Below are 14,918 nucleotides of genomic sequence, written 5' to 3' on the forward strand. Positions count from 1 at the left end.
TCGTGTTATTAACTTCATCCACCACAATGCAACGTTACCCCGCATGGTCGCTTATCTTCAATCGTTCATGCTGCGAGATAGCGGGGGCCGCACAACCGTCATGTTATTGACCTTCATGTCATCAACACAAGCCTTCAATCATACCGAAGAGGAACACATATCGCTGAGACACAAACTATATCGAAAAGCCATTTCGGTGTATCTCCAAGGGCTGACCAAAAGCATTTTGAGTCACGCCGAAACTCAAGGTTATGCCGAAATGGAAGACATGTCGGCATAGCATATAGTTGATTGTATAGCCTAAATTCAGTCACAGCGATAGACCAAGTCACCGAAATAGATGATGTCGCTGAGATAGAAACACGATCGTGCTGAAAAACAACCAAACTAAGGATTTTTTTAACATTTCTCGACTTGTACCTTTATAGCGATAAGCTACGTGTTATTGACAACTGCGAACGATACTCCCTGTAACTGCATGCGACTAACATAGCGTGTTATACACAACTGGAGCTAACTTTTTCTAGGTCAGACCAGATTTCACAATACATTTCCAACATAATTGTCTATGTCATCCTTGTCCATTTTCATGTCCCAATGACACACTCTTGGTCAATCATATTTGTCCCATGGCATGACAGCTCTATGGCCTTGGTCCTTTAATCACCTGTAGGTCCAATAGAAAACTCCATTGTCCTCTCAATCTTATTTGAGGCCATTAACTTCATGCAACCTCCATGCATATAAATTCAACATGCATAGCTCTACCATCCAGATGCAACACCATATGATCCAATCTGATCTTCCTCTGAGACCTCATCATCCTGCATCACTATAACCATTGCAGCTTCTTAATTGATGACATCAATCAACTCTGCATGCTAACTGCATTTTCATCAAATGGGTGTCTAGTATGTCTCTCTGCAACTCCATCAACTTAGCCATGCACACACACATGTTGTCATCAATGACAAATTCAATGCCAACACTCAACACTCCTCTTGGTCATTCAAAAGTGTTTTAGTACATTTTCCCTCTCCTTTTTAATCAAATTTGCTAAAAATGCCCCACACCCCTCCCCTCATGTCCCCCCAATAATAGCTTCGTGTGTCCACTTTGTAACTCCCACCATTTAATAATTTTAAATCTTGACAATATATAATAGTAAACACCACCATTTGGATGTTCAAAATTCCTTCCACTAGTTTTATCTCTTTATTTATTGCTCTATCATAACCAAGTTGTCGTAGATTCTATATGTGAAAAATAGTCAATAACTCCTGTTGGTCTTATATTGCAAATTGATTGATGATTTGAAAATATTCATGACAAAATATTGCATGTTATATAATATATTAAAATAATCCATCTTGAAACAGGATGCTCACCTCAAATATTTATTGTAAGAGTGACTCTTGATTCCCTGTTAACTATAAAGTTTATTCACCGGACCTGAAATACCAAAATTGAACAAAACTAACAAAAATATTATAATATTTTTGAATGATGCAAGATTGTCCCTACACCCCAAGATGCTCCTCCGTCATTTTTGGATTTGAGGATATTTTGATCTAATACTCATGCCATGGGAAAAATATTTGGTATCTCAATTCTATTATCATTAGTGGAGAAATAAATTAGCATGTTATTTGGGTTTGTATGTTTCGTCAGATTCAAGTACTATTTTCAAAATTTATGATTTTCGTGATTTACCTTGGTTTCAATGGGAGCATTGGTCATGTTTTTCGATTTCCTTTGTTCGAGGCCATATGTGTGCAATTAATGATTTGGTATGTTGTATTTATGTAACTACATGTTGCAAAAAGAACTCAAGAGTGGGTCTACAAAGGGTTGATAGTGTCATGCGGTTGGAGCAAGGAGATCCACCATGATAGTGGTGGTGGTGACTTGCTATTCTTTAAGCATATTTTTTTATTTATTGTACATCATTTGGATGCCATTGAGTTACAAATTTTGATTTATTAGGCTTAAAGTAATCATAGGTTTTTTATCAAAGGCTACAACCAGAGGTTTTCTTTGCCTAGTTCTTTCCTGCCGATATGCCCGTCCGAACCAGATTTTTGTAAACTTTTATATATATTAATAAAATTATTGAGTGGCTTTGCCACTTTTATCCCAAAAAAACAAAAAAAAAGACGACTTAAACCTTACATTAGTACTTGGCATGCAACCATGCTCTTATCCAACCCACGAATGTACCCAAAAAAGAGCAGTTACATGTCAACTGACAATCTTAGTTTCCAATTACTGACTTCTGTGGCCTCACCCAAACAAAATTGTATGCCATCTTGTCAATTTATCAGTTTATAAAAAGCTATAAATTAGTCTAATATGGAGCACTGGTTTCGCAAGCTGTTGTTGCACCAAATGTTTCATGATTCTTGATATCAGAAAAACTAAATCCTGAAATGATTTTTAAGCTGCTCACTATGTAATATAAGCAATTTTTCTTAGTATATCCATAAAAACATATAAAAAAGAAATGAGGAAAATCAGATGCCAATAAAAAGATTAAATATAAATAAACATACTCTAAGAAAAACTATTCACCAATGAAATTCCATGATACAAAGCACTAAACAAATTATGAACTTTAACGTAGATAGTCTTCAATGTTACAAAGGCTGCCTCATTCACAAGTTCTTCCCACTTAGAACGCATATATCAAAAAAAGCAATAATTTGACCTGTTGTCAGACTAAGTTTAAAATCGGATAGGGAAGCTCTAATGATCTGAATACATGCATCTTGCGGGTTATACGAGATATAATTTGTATGCGTAGTCACAACAATATTAATTGTAGGCACAACAACTAGAATTCAATGTGAACAATTCATACCAGACATTAAATGAGATTCTAAGAGAAATCTGAAATACAGGTAGGATTCAGGGCTCCAAAAGGCTTTAAAGCTTTATGGTATTTGGGAAGCTCTATGCAGCTTTCTAAGAATTGAAGAGATCAAAAGACAATGGCTTCACATAAATCATTATCAAACCAACTAAATCAGCAAATTTTGTGCTCAAGAATTTCTCAACATCCCGAAAGCTAAAGATATTTTCAAATTCTCGGGATATTATTGGAAAGAAACTGGAAAAGTATCAGGAACCCAACAAATGCAGTAAAATTAAAAAAGGGAGAGAAATAGCTGTTATGTTTTTAACATTTAAAGCAATCCTAATTACATAGAGAGTAAGAGTTAAGTAAACAGAGTATACATCATGAATTTAAATATGGAAATTTCTCATTAATTTTGAGATCACTGATTACAGATAATTGTAATATAAATTTATTTAACAATTTTTGTAATTCTGCCAAAACGATAATAAACCTTTGCAACTAACATAAAAATGACTCGTTAACCCAACTGCTCTCCTTAACTATCAAGTCAAAAAGAATAAACTATACACAATAAAACTATAATTGACAGAAAATGCCTCCCTAACCTCTTCAAATACCCCTTAAGTTTACAGCAGTGGCAACATTCGCACCTGGCATTTCAGGACAACAATGTCCTGTCTTGACAACATTTCATGGTAATCACTTTGATCAGCAATATTTCCTATAATGTTGACAGTAGTATTGATGTCCATATTAATTCATCACAGCATTATTAAGGATGCTGCTGAACACCATACTGATCAAGAATGTATAGGTCACAATAATGACAAAATGTTGTTGATCAGTAACCATAAGAAGATTATTATCACAACAGTTGTTATGTCAAAAGACAATAATGATGACAATCTCAACAGGTATGACATTATTAACAGCTAATCTGTAACAACAAAAATTCCCAATCAATTACTTCAATCATATAACTATTTTACAAATGAAATAATGACAACAATATCCATTGATAAGTGGAAATGACAGCATGTCAACGACAGCACTAATGTTTGTGATGCAACAACAATGACAAGTCAAAGGATAGCATAATCATTTGACAGTTTTATCTAGTAATGGCTATGCTCACGAATCATGAACAATGACAGCAGTGTTCTCCGTTATCAAAGGCCACAGTCGGAGTCACTAATCACAATAAGGACAGTCATGTTCCCTATTCACAAGTTCTCTAAACTCAATTATACCAAGTGCCTTCATGACTGTAGATAACCACATTCACTTTTGAAAATAATGATAGCAATAGCTGCTGATGTCCTTTGGCAACAGATCTAATTGCTATTCAATGATGGCAGCTGGAAATCTTAACAGCTCTTTACACCATTCAAGGTGTATAGCCCATTTATAAAAGTTGTAAAATAGATTGACCATAACTTGTAATCTCATGCTTGTATAGAAAATATCTAATTTACTGCAATGTTATCAGTGACATCACCAATGATTTACATTCGTAAAACTTTTGGTCAAAGATATTTTCAAGAAAATCTCAGGAACCCTGCCGAGAAAAGATATATGTTTTAATATATCATGATATTTTGTAAGGATATCTGCTTCTATGCAATCAACAACACTCACCAGTAGTAAGCTTCTTCAATAGAATTTGAGTTTAGTGAAACCTGGGCCTGACTACAACTGTCCTTCTAGTCATTATGCAGATTCTTTAGCCCGCTGTAATCTGCCTCCAATTTACATCTCAAATGAGCTTGTTTAATAGCATTCAAAACTCCTGCACCTTCAGTTAATATTTTTCTAGGTTTTCTACCTTTTCAAAGCACTTATTCAAGAACCATTCAGCTTGTTTGTGGGAACTGACTAGCTCATCATATCTCCTCCTTTCAGAATTTATCTGCTCCTTAGCTTGTTTCAGAACATTTTGCATTCTAACTTCAGATTTGACCACTTCCTCTTTTGCCAGTGATAATTCCAAATTTAACCTCTCAATCTGGGATAGTGCTTCTTTCTCCTTTCTCTGAGAATTATTAAACTCTGATTGCAAATAAGAACTTTTCTTATATAAATTGTTATATTTTACTTGTGATTGTACCAATTTCTCATTCTGCATTGCAATCTTTTCAGTTTTGTATCTTGCCTCTTCCTCAAATTTGCTTGCCTTCCTCATTTCAGAAACTGTAGCTTGTTTGGCATGATCAAGCTTTAATCTCAACTCTTCAATACTTGATTGAGATAGCACGAGACTTTGCTGCAAAGATTGAACTTCACACACAAGGGCAGCAACATGGTCAGATACTTTTCTGTTTTCATCTGCTTGAGAATTGAGTTCCTCTTCACGAAGATGTAATAACTTTTCTTGTTCCACCATCCTATCTTGGAGTTTCTGGATGGAGCATGCCTTATCCTGTATCTTCTTCAAACTTACAGACAACTGCTGCTCTGTTTCTTGTTTACTTTGTTTAAGATGTTCAATTTCCTTTTTTCTAATATCAAGTTCAGTTTCAACAATGGAGAGCTTGCGAAGAGCCTCTTGAAAGGATCTATGCATTTCTCTCTGCTTCTGCTCATCTACAGAATGGAGCTCTTCCTCATGCTTCAAGTCATCTTCTTGTCTTGCCAGAGCCACTTCAGGTTCTATACATCCAGGCCCAAGGCTGTTACTCTGAGAGGAGACCCTTCGAGACTTAATTATATTTTCATGAACAGCATCAAGTTCAGCAGTTTTCTCAGCCAATGAATATTTTACATAATCAAGTTGATCTGCAAAACTCTTATTTGCAGCATCTGCTTCATCTTTCATCCAACCATGCTGTTCTTCATATTGAATTAAAACTGTAACAAGTTGCTCATTGCCAGCCTGTACTTCCTGTTCTGCTGCTACAAGCTTTTCATTTAGGTGATCCACTTGAGCGGCTAGCTCTGCCAATTCTGCTCTTAATTGAGCCTCATTATTCTGTGAATTTGTCAGCTCCTCTTCCATTTCGTTGAAGCCCTGAAACAAACAAAAGCAGATAAATGGGAATCAAGATTTCCATATAACAAAACCACAAAAAAGCAAACATTATCTGTTCATTGTCACTCACAATAAATATAGGCCAATAGGAACATCAGAAGTTGCAATCATGTGTACATGTCCCCAGTGTAGATATGAGCACCACAAATGTCACTTAAAATTAACTCCATGGTATCAGATAGAATTTATATAGAAGTTACAAGTATTATAAGATCTTATTATTTAAAACAGCCTGATAATGTACTAAATAGCCTTCAATTTTATTCATATTATATTTATAACAATTCAAAGTAAATTGTGAAGAAATAGTTTAACCAACATTTTGTTCCCTTTTTCCTAGTGGAGGGATAGATCAAAGCAGGAAGAAAGAAAATCCAGTCAAATGGGCGGAGCCACCAATAAACAGGATTGAGCTCAACTTTGACAGAGCCTCGATAGGAAATTGAAAGGCCAACAAACAAGATCTTGAAGGATCACTTCGAGAATCCAGTCCTTACTTTCTATGAAGCACTTTGATGTGCCTCAAATAAAGTTGCTAAAGCAAAGGCTATGTAGAGAGAACTGTAAATTATGAATGAGAAAAGTTGGTCCAATATCACAGCGAAAGCTGAAATTCCATCCTTAATAATGGCAGGTTAGCAGAATCATCACCAAAAGTAAAGATTGAGATTGATACATTCAACTTCCTCCACATCAAAAAAAGTGAAAATAGAGAGGTGGACTACACAGCAAATTTGGATGTTGAATTCATGGACACTTTAAGGCCAAATCTTATTTTTACTTGTCTCTCTCTTCCTGATGCCTCTTTTTAAAGTCTTAACTTCCAAGAAGAAATCCCACCTTGGTCCTTTGTCCCATGGCTGGTCCCCTTCTTTTTCCAGTTACTTCATTTCTGCATGGCCACCTTATATGTAATGTCCCTTTTTAATTAATTATTTTTTGTGGATCTTTCCCAATAAGGATATAAAAAAAATTTAACTTTGTGAAGCAACAAATAAATAATAATAAAATAATGGTTTATGAGGGCATGAAATTCTAGAAAGAGGTGACACTTGTCAGCTTCTTTGTAAACATTTCTGACAGCTCAGTAATAAGAAGTTACAACTTGGTATTCATGACAAAGTGAGGGCTATTTTGAGGAAAGAATCTCATTAGTATTTTACTGTCTTTGAGCATCCTGCATGTGCTACATCAATACTACTACCATTTTTAATATAAATTGTCATTAGCTTGAGCCTCCTGTTCTACTATCAATTCAATGATCAAAACATTGGGATTTTGAGATCCCCTAAGGCCAATCTCTTTATGTTGTCTATTTGAAGATATTCCAACATATTTGAATATATTTGTTTAGCTCTATATTTGTATTGTTCATGTTATAGACTGTGTTACAAAATATGCCAACCCTCCTCCCCCCAGTATGCGTACCACCATACTAGGTGTTGGGTCTCAAATCAACAGATTGGATAGGTTCTAAGGAAATGCCAACTCCTATGATCAAACCCTCCAGTTGACTTGGCCAGCTTATAGAGTGAACCTATGTGGTTACTAACTCCCTCACTTTAGGCTCTGCAAGACCTAAGCGGGTATACCTATTCACTAGTAGCTTTCGATGACTAATGCTTTTTATAGCAGATTGAGTATCTTGATCTAAATTCTTCCTACCTCAGAATGGCATAGGTTCCTAGGATAGGTGGCTTTTAGATGAGTTCAAGATTGTTGTTGTGAAAGCTATTCGATCTTTGTACTTGAAATTTATAAGTATGTATGCTATTGCTAATTGGTTTTATGTGTCCTACTCAACTAGTCCTATTGCTTTAATGTAGTAAAGGTTATTAATATGGTAAAGATTGTGATTTGTGAATGACCGGTGTCTTTCCTGTTATTTGGGCTACAGAGCCTTATATTTCCCTGGGACTTAATGTATGATTTGCGAGACAGTTTTTAAACCTACCCCCTTTGGTAAATCTGTCGGTTACTGTTTCTTATGAGATCTGCTAAATGTTTATATCATAAACCGCCTGAATGAATTTAACCCTAACCTTAAGGGACCATTCAAGGAAGAACTACAAGGAACAATTACAATCCACGAGTAGATCTTTTTAATCCAAATTTATAATATAGGAACATAAACTTCGCTGTAAGAATACAAATAACCTTATCTCCTTTAGATAATATCACAAACAACTGCCTACAGAAAATGAAATAACTCACAGCACATATGCGAAGGAAAACAACTGATTGTATTAAAAGGTTCAAAATAGTACAATATTATCCAGAGTCTCTCCTATAGTTTTGTCTCACCCTCCCCCTCATATCTACATTTTTTAACCACTTATATATGTGGTTGAATGGGCACCATACCCCTTTTGGGGTGAAAAGTCACCATTTTACATTAAAATTAACAAAACCCTTTGAAATTAATATACAAACTAGTTAGTCAATAACCTTGCTTTAAGCTATCTTTCGAGTTTTTGTTTGGTCGGCAGTCTTAAACTTCAGATATGAATCTGAAAAAATTTATGGTGGTAGGAAACATCCACTTCTAAAATGGGTCTTCATCAGATTTGTTATTTGCATACATTTTCATTTCAAGTCAACATCTTCTTTCATGCAGGTCGAAATAACAGGCTTTTCAGCCTTCTTATGGTGTTCTGTATGGTCTACGGCCAAAAACACATTGTACAAATCTAATATTTTTACTGGAGCTTGGAAACTTGATTTTATGAAATGGGTATTTCTTATATTTTCATGTTTCATTCATTTTGATTCTCTGTTCATATCATCTTTTCTACAGATCAAAAACACTAGTCTTTCATGGGGTCCATTGGAATTAATTTATTCATATCCTCCTTTACTCTAGTTGTTCAAATCATTAATCATCCATTATGTGTCATTTCCATGAAGTGACCACCATTTTTAATAATAGGGTGCTTGAAATTATTTGGAAATTTGAAGCCCCAACACTAGGTACAGATACAAATTTGTTAAGGCAAGTATATTGTACCCACACACCTCCAAAAGAATCAAGCTTTTCCAGCTGCGCCAGATTTGTGGGGTTTGGTTTCTTAAAATAACTGCCCAAAATCTTTAAAAAATTGCTATAAAATTTAAAATGTGTGGGATTTTCCTTTAGGTTTTCTTTGTGCTTTTTTCTTGGCTATCTTCCCTTGCGCATGGGCATTTTTTTGGGTGCTTTGACCTATTGGAATGGTCGCAATCCGAATTGATGGCACTAAAATTTGCCAAATAGAGGAAGTGAAAACAAAACAACCCCAACCCTATGTACATTGTGGTTGGCTAGTCAAGAGGTCGGCCAACCCAACCCCCTATCAATATCTATATATGGGTGACTGTTCATGATCAGGGGCCAAAAACCTTTAAAGGAGATCAATCATAGTACATTTGAGTCATGCAAGCGATGTAACAAACCAACCAACTATCATGTTACATATATCAATCATTTCATTCTGTTCGTAGTGTGGGAAAGAGGTGTAGTGATTAGAACCTTTGTTTTTAATTGAAATATACCATAAAAAACGTAAGGCCATGATGTAGATTGAATATGCATTTATCTATTTTAAATGTATATGAAACTTAAATTTAAAATATACTTAGACCAATAAATTAGAACAATCTACCATAAAGGATCATATGTATGGTTATTTTTTAAAAGAATAATAATTATTATAAAAAAGTTAGTCTTTTAAATAAATAGAGAAGAGATCTCTTGATTGAAATGAATAAACATATTTAGAATTAAATTGATTTAATGGATATAAAATGAATGGATGATCAAATTGTGTTATACATACAGGTATGTTTTGTTACAAATTCCATTTCTTGCCGTATCCATATTAGGGGTCTTGAAAAATGGTTGTATTTGTATCTGATATTGACACATATCTGTGTCCATGCAACTTTGGTCATAGATTATAGATTCACAGAGTTTTCATAAAACATTTTGTTCAGAGAGTATTCACCATGTAAACTTGCAGGTCTATGAGTTTGAGTTTTCAATGAACTTGAACATCACACAAGAACTCGCACAAACTAAGCATAGTCTGTTTCGAATACTTGGCCACAAACAATAGATGCAGAAACAAGATTGGGATGCAGAAATATCAAAAAACACTAAAAAAATGCATTTATTTGTTATTTAATCCTAGACACCCATTGCTGAAGCTCACATAACAGTTGTGTATCCTTGAGTGAATTTAAAGAATTTTATGGAAGATTTGAGCATTTTCAAGTTTCTAGGTTACTTTTTTCTTTTTTTCTCTTTTTCCAAGCATGTAAATAATTTTAGGCTTCTAGCATGTTAATAACAGATTTGTAAATACTATGTATAATTCACTTGCAATGAATTTGATCTATGGAACTTTTAAAGCTGATGTATACTAGTTTTTTTTAATGAAATCACTATTTTTTATTTTTTTTCTGAAAAAAAGGTTTTATGCTTTAGAGTTTAAAAATGTTATTTTGGTTAAATTAATTAGTGGCATTGTTATTCAATTACCATATTATGTTTGTAATACATCTTATATATGAATTTTATGCAATTTTCCTATTTTAATCATTGTTCTTTTGGTATTCAAACATGCTGTAGGTTAGATACAATGGCATCCATCTCAACATCAATTAGTGAAAGTCATCAAGAAGCAACAACTACACTTGGAAATGTGCCATAGTGGGACTACTATCAAAGAGTGTTATTTATTTCATATGCATGAAGAAGCTTAATTGAGGTATTAATCACCTCAAATACTATATTGCAAGAATTCTTAACTTCTACGCCAAGCCATGTGAAAATACCTCAAAAGAGGAGAAATTGTAGTCACAAGAGTTATAACTCCCTCATTCAAGATTGTAGTCACAGGAGTTATAACTCCCTTATCAATCTGGCATACTTTTCACACAAATCTGCCAAAGGTCTGATCATAAATCTGCCTTCAAGTCTGCTACAGGTCTGATCACAAATCTGCCTTAATTCCTTACTCAAATCTGTCCAAAACAAGGATAATAATCTCAAAGGTTCTTCACAATACACTCCTCTTTATTCACTGTATAGGAGTCTTCTTTATCACCTTTAAGTCTGATATAAATCAGACCAAAGAGTTTCCTCTTAGTATGCAGCCTTTTCCTCTATACTCTTTCCCCCATCCTTATCATTCTATTTCTGATTTCTATATATATGTTTATTTATAAGAGTCATGCCTTATTGGAATGACTCACCTTTTTGTTATGTTTTTGTTTATTAAACAAAATATATATCTCCAAGCCAAATCGCACCTCTTGGAGAATAATCGCACCACCTTTTATTTCCATTAACCATTGCTTATATTAATGTGTAATTCTTTTCAAAAATTACATCACTATATGAGTTTGTGCCTTTTCCAAAACATGGCATTCTTAAATATAATCGATTTGTATTAATAGTTTTGTTTGCACCATATTAATATATTAAATGTTAGTCCACAACCAAATCATTTTGTTTTATCTTTAATCACTGTTTTAGTCGGGTGTCATAACTCCAATCTGAAATGTTTGCTTGCCATCTTCCATAAATAAGTCAATATTTAATCACCGATTTTACTAGTGGATTGTTGCACATGACGTCACTGGTTTTCTTAATTCGATCTGCTCCATATCAGGTATATGGTTTCTGTAACAAGTCTGCACCAAAATTAGTATAGAATCTGCACCAGAATGGCTTATCAAATCTGCTCGAGTGTCTTCACCCGTTCAAGAGTTTTCTGTGTATAGGTAGTGTTGTGACCTTTTTCCACACATCGCCCCATTGCTACTGGGGACCCTCTGATTTTCCTACTTTCTAGGGCTTTGTTAGCGTCCTGTGACCTTTTTGCTGCAGTTTCACCAAGCCTTGTCCAATTCAGAGCATTCCAGGCCCTGACAATTGAAAGTTAGTTTTTGCAAGTTATGTGATTCTGAAGTATGAACACCACCAGAGTGCTTAGAGAGACCAAAGGACGAAGATCGCAATTGATTTGGACGAATTTGGACAAGTTTCTATTTTTAGAAAGTTTGTCTTTTTTGCTTTTTTCCTATTTTTTAGGAAGTTTCGTTTTTGGCCTTTTCAACCCGATTCCCGATATGGCTATTTTTAGAAAGTTTTTCCTATTTATTAGGGATGTCTACTTTTTGCTTTTTCGGGATGCAAACCTAGGGTTTATACTTGTACTGCTGACCAGCTTCGACCGGAACTCGAAAATTCCAAGTTTTGACCTAAAAAAGCTGAATCCCTAGATTTTAGGCTTTTTGCTTTTTCGGGATGCAAACCTAGGGTTTACACTTGTACTATTGACCAGCTTCGATCAGAACTCGAAAATTCCAAGTTTTGACCTAAAAAAGCTAAATCCCTAGATTTTAGGCTTTTTGCTTTTTCGGGATGCAAACCTAGGGTTTGCACTTGTACTACTGACCAACTTCGACCGAAACTCGAAAATTCCAAGTTTCGATCTAAAAAGCTAAATCCCTAGATTTTAGGCTTTTTGCTGCTTCAGATGATCCACCTAAGCATGGATTTCAAATTTCGAGTTAATCCAGTTAAATTAGATTAAGCTGTAAAATTTTGAAGTTCCTCTAAAAATCTTCTAAGTCTAGCTAACGAAAGGTTTTGCAGGTACAAATGAGGCTATCCAGAAGTCCGCCATGTGTTGAAGAGGCCATGATGGCCAGCACGCTAAAGTCCGCCCATGAGGGGATGTGTTGAAGACCGCCTTGCATGGAGCAACCATCAAAGTCCGCCATGTATGCATTGGAGGTCATGTAGGAGGCACCACCAAAGTCCGCCCAACCATGTACGAGTACTCTCCAAAGTCCGCCACTGTCTTGTAGGTCATGTGGGAGACACCTTCAAAGTCCGCCCAAGCATGTGGAGAGATAGAAGAGTCAAGTCCGCCAAGGTTAAGAGGGTCAAGGTGAAGGAGCCTCCACCAAAGTCCGCCATAGGTTAGGGAGCCATGTAGGGGACACCACCAAAGTCCGCCCAAGCAAGAGGAGCTAAGGCCAAAGTTCGCCATGCCTTGGGAGAGTCATGAGAGGGGACCTTCAAAGTCCGCCCCATGCCTTAGCCAAAATTTTGCCTTGAAGAGAGCTATGAGGGGAGCCTTCCAAAGTCCGCCCAATGTGGAGAGCCTTTCAAAGTCCGCCAAGGCTAGAGGGGCCATGAAGGAGCTAACACCAAAGTCTGCCCAAGGAGGAGCACTCTCCCAAGTCCGCCAAAGTTTGGGGGGTCACATGGGTGCTAAGCCCAAAGTCCGCCATGAGTTTGGAGGCCATGGGTGTCATAGCCAAAGTCCGCCAGGATGATGGAGACCTTGAAGGTGCCTACTCCAAAGTCCGCCCCACCTAGAGAGGCCATGGAGGAGTCAACACCAAAGTCCGCCAAGGTAAAAGAGGCCATGTGGGAGCAAGGGTCAAAGTCCGCCCCAATGCCTTAGCCAAATTTTCACTTTAATGGAGGCCATGAAGGAGTTCTAGCCAAAGTCCGCCATACCTTGGAGAGGTTGGCAAAGTGTGCCAAAACTTGAAAATGGAAATTCAAAATTCGAAAATCCACCTACACATTGAAAAATCAAACAAAGATGCCAGTGATGTCACTAAATCCACTGGGATTTTAAAATTAAATCCAAAATGAAGAAATATCTAAATAAATAAAAAAATCCTCAAAATAAATCCAAAATGGAAAGTTTGTTTTTGAGAATATTGAGAGAATATTAAAAAATTATTGAGATATTAATTCAAAATGGAAAGTTTTTTTGAAAGGGAATATTGGAGGATTGATGAATATCTTCAAACTTAAATCAAAATGGAAAGTTTTTTTTTAGAATTAGAAGTATGAGTTGGATGATTTTAGGGGTTTTGCTTAACCTTGTCTACAAATACTTCATTATCAAATTCATTATTACACCAAGAAGTTCAAAATTACTAAGGAGAGCTTAGTAAAGTATGTCAGTTTGAAGATCATCTGGAGAAAATTCTAGATATCGCTGGAAGTGGAATAATATTTTTGGCAGAAGGCTTACAGATTTCTAGAGAAAGGCATCTTTTCTGAATTTTCTCAATATTTTGGAGAAAAGTCTAGCCTTACTCCTATCCAAGTCAGAGGTGAAATTAAAATTGTGAATTCTCTGAATATTTTCCAGAATTTAATAAATGATTTTTTTTTCAAAAATTTTGGAGGAAGAAAATCTTTTTTTTTTTTACTGAGTATGAAATTTTTTGAAAGTTTTGACACTTGGTGGTAACCACAACCAACTTTAAGACTAAAGGTTTTAAGGTGAAAATTCGATTTTTATGGCTAAGTATGAGAATAAAAAAAATGGAAAATTTTCCAACACTTAGACATTTCGCAGCCCCGTTATTTTCAAAACTTTGCAAATCATTTTTTGACTTTAAAATTTCCATCGTTTGCCTACAAGCCCTAGACATTATGAAATTCCAGGTAGACAAAGATGCTCCTCCAGAGTCGAGAATGACTTCCAAGTGGAAGAACATCAGCGACACCAACCTCGGACACATCAATCTGAGGGAGTTTAAGAAGCGAATGTTTGGTCTAGACAACCTTGTGCCTACCACCATTGCGCGAAAAATGATGAAGAGTGGTATCGTGCACGCTGTCGACTTCCCTCCCACCATGCAGTGCAATGAACTAGTAGTTGAATGTGCCAAACACTACAACCCCATCAGTAAGGATATTGTTGCACCTTATGGAAGAGTGTTGGCGAATGTCAGCGATGAGGCCATCAGAGAGGCCTTCAGGATCCTCGAGTACCACAATGCAGTATATATGACAAAGGACGAAGCTGACAGTCTGTAACACGACCACCTGGAGGAATATGATGCCATAGTTAACCATTCCTGGCTAGACAAGCCGAGGAAGGGCGCCTCCAAACTCCAGAGAAAGAGCCTAGTGCAAGCATACTTCAAGGAGGACATTGGAGACATGATTGTCTTGCTCAACAGAATAATAGGAAATCCTCAGGGAGCTCCATTCGAACCCTAGAT

The 14,918-nt window shown here is 35.9% G+C and overlaps 1 protein-coding gene across 4 annotated transcripts in view; it reads right to left on the reverse strand.

The window, feature by feature from the left end:
• Positions 1-3,852: 3,852 nt before the first annotated feature.
• LOC131076207 (uncharacterized) overlaps positions 3,853-14,918 on the reverse strand; it is a 150,436-nt gene continuing 139,370 nt past the window's right edge. For all 4 annotated transcript variants that reach the window (XM_058013264.2, XM_058013265.2, XM_058013263.2 and 1 more), the window contains one exon: positions 3,853-5,867. In XM_058013264.2, the coding sequence (XP_057869247.1) occupies positions 4,662-5,867 (1,206 nt within the window). In that variant the 3' untranslated portion in view covers positions 3,853-4,661. The remainder of the gene's footprint in view (positions 5,868-14,918) is intronic.

Source organism: Cryptomeria japonica, chromosome 3 (assembly GCF_030272615.1).
Source record: "Cryptomeria japonica chromosome 3, Sugi_1.0, whole genome shotgun sequence".
Lineage (NCBI taxonomy): Eukaryota > Viridiplantae > Streptophyta > Pinopsida > Cupressales > Cupressaceae > Cryptomeria > Cryptomeria japonica.